This window comes from Pagrus major, chromosome 4, assembly GCF_040436345.1.
Source record: "Pagrus major chromosome 4, Pma_NU_1.0".
In the NCBI taxonomy this organism is placed as follows: Eukaryota; Metazoa; Chordata; class Actinopteri; order Spariformes; family Sparidae; genus Pagrus; species Pagrus major.
The window spans coordinates 31,780,263-31,786,773 of record NC_133218.1 but is presented as its reverse complement, the minus strand read 5'-3'; the positions used below and the strand labels follow the sequence as shown (position 1 = coordinate 31,786,773).

General features: G+C 45.4%; 1 protein-coding gene across 1 annotated transcript in view; it reads left to right on the top strand.

Annotated features, from left to right (window-relative positions):
* Positions 1 to 243: 243 nt before the first annotated feature.
* Positions 244 to 6,511, top strand: part of atosa (atos homolog A) — a 33,303-nt gene continuing 27,035 nt past the window's right edge. Inside the window, exon 1 of the mRNA XM_073464086.1 lies at positions 244 to 1,504. Coding sequence (XP_073320187.1) covers positions 1,474 to 1,504 — 31 coding nt within the window. The 5' untranslated portion in view covers positions 244 to 1,473. The remainder of the gene's footprint in view (positions 1,505 to 6,511) is intronic.

Below are 6,511 nucleotides of genomic sequence, written 5' to 3'. Positions count from 1 at the left end.
ACACACACACACACACGATCTTTGGCTCGAGACGATCCAAACAAGCCAGAACAAAATGTTCACGACGGAAAGAGACGAAGCCTCACGTGCGCACGTGAGCGCGCACCGAACCCCACTGACCAATCAGATTACGGAGAGTTCACGGCTCACTCGTTTTGTTCCCTTTAACATCCTCATTACGTTTTTTTTATCAAACATGGCGCAGAAGTGTAAAACCACCTAGCTGGGGTTTGACTTCGCTTCCTCGTAAGTTTCTTTTGGTACCACCGCCGCTGACTGACTGACTGACTAACTTGGCGGTTGCCATGGCTGCGAGTTCATGCGAGGCTGGCCGACAGGGAAGTGACGACCGGGGCTGTTGTTGGGACACGTGACGGGGAGCTGGCGCTGATCTGTTTTGACAAGCAGCGCTGGGGAGGGAAGAGCGAGGAAAGGGAGGCAGGCAGGCTGCGAGCATCACGACCAGGAGGACTCCGTGTTCCTTTCATCTGCATTTTTCGCCTGAATAATATCAATGTCGACCTTCGTCTCGTAGTTTTTTTTTTTTTTTTTAAGCCAACGGCTGCTCGGTGAACGCTCGCGGAAAACGACAACAACAAACAACAACAACAAAAAAAGTCGGGTTTGTTTGTTGTCGCCCGTTGAAAAGTTTTAATGACGGACGCGGAGGAAGTCGGCGGCACAGGTGGCGTTTTCTAGCGTCACGGTGCCGCGGATGGACATAAAAAGTGGACCACGTCCTCGCAACGTTGCGTGAGAACAGAACGATGCGTTGACGATGTTCCCGTCGAAGGGGAAAAAATAAAAAGGTCCGTAGTTTTGTAGCCGAGCCGTGGCTACCTGCGCTTACAGTGGGGGGGTTGGGATGTTTACGGAGGTCGTCGTCGTCACCACCAGTAGACGCTTAACCAGACAGTCACGATAAAGTTAGTGAGTTGTGTTCGCTACCCAGCTAACAGCGGTGCTGATAGTTAGCAGCCCCCCGCCCCCAGTCGTGGCGGGGTGCCGTTGTGAGGAGCCAGCGTTACCGGAGAGGAGACACAGAAATGCATCGCGACGTAACTATGGTTCAGGTGGTGGCATTTGAGACTGGCTGTGCGAGTAGTCAGCTTGCTAGATAAATTACTGGTTTAGTCGCTAGCAGGCGGATTGACAGCTCCGCTAGCTGTTTATTCGCGATCAGCTGTCTTTTGTGTTAGTCGGTTGGACAATACGGTGCGACTCGATGGAAGCGTACAGTAGCATGCTAACAAAGCGCTGCTTTGTTGTTGGATAGGGGGGGGGGGGGGCAGCTGGCACCAATACGCAGGCTTCACAGCTGATATTATTGCTTAGCTTAATACGGCAGGTCGCAGCCCACAGAGTGTTTTTGGGAAGATCCAGACACCGTTGTGTTGCTGTCAAGGCTGTCGAAGAAGGAGAAGAGAAAAAAAAAGAGAAGAAACCCTGCAAGAGATCCCTGAAGGCAACCTGATGACACTGGACAACATGAAGCCCGAGCGAGGTATGTGGGGCACCCATAACACACACACACACACACACACACGTAGGGTGGGCTTCATGGTCAAGTGTATGGGCAAGCTGTGCAGTCCCAGTTTTAGTGGACTGACTGTACCCATTCCTCTGAGAGAAGAATCAGGCCAGGGAATTATGTAACAGCTGGTCAGCCTGGTCACTGGTTATGTGAATTAAGAAAGCCTGACCCGAGTCAGTGAGGACGTGAAGATATAACACGCACTGGCTGCTCTAGTTTGGGATGTTAACAGGAGTGTCAGCTGATTCTTTCCCCCATTTTTTGCGTCACTACATAACCTGCAAGATCCTCTCATGCCAAATGCTGTTCCCTTTTCCAGTAGCTCTTGTTTTGACAGTCTCCTGCACAGGGCTGCTGCAAAATGTTCTTGACACCCACCCTGTTGTGGAAATGAAGCTCCTGCCGTATGCTCTGCAACCTGTTTACATGTCTCTGTATCTGCAGCAAGAGGTAAAACAGGGACAGAGGGGACACCCTTGTTTGTTTCAATGTGATTATGCTAATTTTACTATGGCATTGATTTGCAAAGGGTATCTCAGCACGTTTATCTCTTTATAACATTATGTGTTGTATAAGCTAAAAGCTTCGTACATGGTTGTTTGTGATCCAGGTTGACTGGTGACTTGACAACACAATAGCTCCATACTTGGAAGCAGTGAAGGACCACTGTTCTCACTCTTGATGAGATTAGCTGCAGTCAATCACGGCTAGTCTGTGTGTTTGAGTAGGTTATGAAACTACAGCCAGGCTGCTGACTGGCCTGAGTGGGATCTTCCTTAGAGCACAATGTGCTGGTAATGGGACTCCATAATAAACTGTAAACATGTTCCCTATATGGGTCTAGACTGTTAACCCTAGCCTTGCCTTGCCTGTAGGATCCTAAGCCTTTATATAGACGCACTGACCCAGACATCTGTGTGATGTGACTTGCCAGAGTAAAGGGCACACTGACTGGCACTGTACAGTGTAATTATAGCCTAATAATGCAGCACAGCATGCTGGGTCAACTGTGAAGAGCAAACAGCAACATAGCTGTTCTATGTCGTAATATTAGGTGGAGATATTGAGATGATTTACAACCTAATATTCAAATAAATAGTGTATGTGTACCTGTCTCTTATCAGCCAAAGCGATGAGAACTGTTAGCCTGAGGCACATTACTACAGCGAGTCTGCTCCTCACCCTTTCATGGATTGTCACCATGTCAGGTTGGCTCTCTCACTGTCATGCTCTAATTATGAGAGCTTGTGCCAGTGGATGCTGCTCCACAGCAGTAGTTCCCTGTTTGACTGGCAGACACTGTGGGGCTATTGTTATTTGGAACATACTGTACCTCTCCTGTGGTGGAGATACCAGATTGCTTATAGCCCAGACGCCTTCCCTCTTTTGCCTCTCTCCTCTCCCTGCTCCCAGAGAAAGGGACTGCAGTGGTGAGAGAAGCTGTTTACTTAGTAGCCCCGATCACACAAAGGTCGAGTCAAGCACAGAGCAGGCCATTTCACCGCTCTGATGCTGGATGGAAGATTCTTCGGAGAGCCCAGCTGTATTAAGTTTGAAGGAGAGAGCTGAACAAGTCCAGACATGTGCCTGCAACAAGTCTCACAGTCCGTGACCTTATGATCAGGTGGGTGTGAAAAGTCAAGCCCAGGCTTTTGGGTGGGTGATGGGGTGGTGTGTCCCCTGCCACCCCTTGGCCCTCGCTCCAAATGCCCAAATCCAACATATTAAATCAGTATCAGTGCTGAGGATGACCTGAAGAACAAGCTGATGTGACCAATCCAAATTAAGTGGTGTTTCGTGGTCACTGCTATAACTAGAGCTGCAAGTAATGATAACATTTATTTTGATTAATCTGCCTATGTTCACTATTAATTGATTAATCATTAATCTAAAAAGATGTGAAAAATGCTCATCGCAATTTCCCAGAGCCCAAAGTCACATCTTCAAATGGCTCTTGTCCAACCAACAGTCCAAAACCTAAAGACATTTTATCCTGTTGTAAATGACAAAAAAGCAGCAAATCCTTACATGCAAGAAGCTGGAAATGACAAATGTTTATGACTAAAACAATGAATAAATGATCAAAAGAGTGCAGTCAATTGATATAGCTGTAATTTTAACAACAGAATTTTCTAAAGCTTTTTGAACAACATAATAAAGAGAAATCATAGGTGTAATAGTGTTGTTTGTTCATGGAAGCCCTCTCATCCACTTGAGAGTCAAGTATAGTTAGGTTAGTTTAATACTGCAAGCTATTTAAAACTGAAAAACAAAAAGGAGCACTTGTATCTGTTGGGTATCAGAATTGGCATCCAAAAAGGGCAGCATCAGTCTAGGTCTTAAACCTCAGTACCTGATTAAAAACAAAGACTTCACACCTAAGAAGAGCAGACTTTTCTCCATGTCCATGCAACATCTCTTTGTGGCGCTTTGTGAACCATTCTTTTGTTATAAGGGGAGAAGAGGAGCACTTATGTTCTGCTCAGGGGCCTAACAGGAGTCATCTGACTCCCTTGTTTTTTGTGAGTTGAGCTGTGAGTCAGGATGGCGGGTGTGAGGACAGAGTGAGTGTAGCAACAGATTGCTTTTGGCCCTAATGAGCACTGCACGGTTGAAGCATGTGGCTCAACTGACAGCTTTTACAGGTCCTATAGACAGCAGCTATGGAAACCTTGGGACCTGTTTACGCCAGCTGGGTGGTTAACATGGCCAGTATATCAGGTTTCAGACTGTTTCGGCTGAAGTGTGGTTGAGCTGTTTTTTATTTGTATCCTTAAAGACATACTTTTAACTTTTAGTGTATTGTATCCACATGTAGAAGGGAACAGTTTGATTCAAAAACCACACTGGAATTGTTTAGACCATTAAAAATAGGCTGTTTGTGCTCAAGTGTGGTCCTTTTCACAACCAAAGCACTCAAGGGGCATTACAAATATAAAAAGGTTTTGCATTAGATGCTGCTTTGAAGTCATGTAATGAAATTTATGAGCAAAGGGCTAAGAATGGTGATGAGTGCCTCCTCCTTTATGCCCTCAACCACAGCTCTCATTCTTCTCGCCCTTTCAGACGCACATTGAACAACATACACGGAGATGACCTCAGAGCTAGTCATGTTGGAGAGACTCAGTCAGCTGGCACGCCACTGTGCTCCTGATCTCTCTAATGTTATTTGGTGTGTTTGTTTGGTGGTGCTTCCTGTTTGTCTGTTCTTTAAGGCGGACTTGAATGCAAGTCCACCTCCCCTCACCCCGCCTCACCCAATTTACTCCACTGGCTGCCTTCTGCCATGCGCTCAGCCAGATTACAGCTGCCCTGAGACGTCCTAGCCAGAGAGTATACACTCTCACTGACGAGAGGGCCAGATAATACAGAGCGACACACGCTGTTGTCCTGTACGACACCTGTCTAGTCCTGTGTTGTCTTTGCCTCCTCCTCAGCAGGAGGCAGCCACAACAGGTGCTCTCGTCTGTTTTACTCACCTCACACAGCTGGAGTCCGTCTGTATATTTTTTTCTTTTTTTTTTTAAAAGGACTAATTTATTCACCAGCACTCTGTCCCAATAGTTTCGTAGCTGCATCAAAACCTTTGCTGGTTGGCACTGTCTTTTCTTTTCTTTTTTAATTCCAAAACACATCCTGTCCTTTCAAAGTATAATAATGGGAAGCAAAGCAGATGCATTGAAAACTAGGGTTTGGTGATGTAAGGCAGCAGTTGCTCATTAGCACCCCACTGTGTCACTCTGACTGCAACCTCCAACTGTCTCACCCAGCCGAGAAAACTGTCTTCGATCAACAGCTAAGGGAATCTCATCTGCTCTCACATCCCTGCCTAGGCGAGCGACTGACATACATCCCCTTATGTCCATAACTTAGCTGTGTTCAGCCTCAGAAGCTTGAAACAAAGTAAGCCGGCTCACTATACTGATAAAGATAAGCCAAGAAACTGCAAATGACAGCGCTCCACAAAAAACAAACACAGCTGCCAGCAATGTAACCCAGCATCTTGGGTTTGCCAAACTGGGCAGGTTTAATAAGAAAATAATAAACCCGATGTGGAGACGTAACCATAGTGCATTGAGCAGCAACCAAGTTCCTTTCATTTTCTCTCCCACATCTTTCAAATATCAACAACTCCTGCCTCTCTCTGGTTGGGGGCCTTCTAAATCACGATGTTACGATGGTACATGGCTCAGTGGTCGATGACTGTCATCCATCTGATTGAAAACCATAACCTTGTTTTTCATTGAGATTTATTTAAAACCAGTTGCTTTTCCTGTTTACACACACACCCACACACACAATCTTACACTTCGAATTCATTTCATCAATTAGTTTAGCTCAACAAATGTAAGTGTATGACCATATTGCCTTTTCATTACAACGCCACTGCCTTTTGCTGACCCAGCTGCACTGAACATGGATATTGGACTCCCTATTGTACAGTGAGATTCAGAGTTTGCCTTTCGCAATGAATACCAACACAGGGTAGGCATTCAGCTGTGAGTTACTATCCTGGCTCCCGGAGTAATCAGCCTAAATCAATGCTGTTGTAACAGCTTTGACTGTAAGTAGCCAAGCCTCGCCTAGCCACTGCATAGGATTGAGTACCCAGTTGACCCGTGCAGCAATGCACTTACGTAATGCTGGTACATTTTATTTAGCACACCGACCCTTTATGAGGACACGTAAACAAGTGCGCTGGTACCCTATACGGATATATATATATATACATATACATATGTATATATATATATATATATATATATATATATATATATATATATATATATATATATATGCTTAATGCTTAAAGTCATTCAAGTCATAGTGAGCTGTATCCATACACATACACAGACATAAAAGCAGGTGTATATATTTAGCACAGCTACTCATTAAGGCTCAGTGTTAACAAGCTATCACCATCCAGGCTTAGAGTTTGACTGGCTGAAGCTGAAAGTAGCAGCATGGGTCACATTT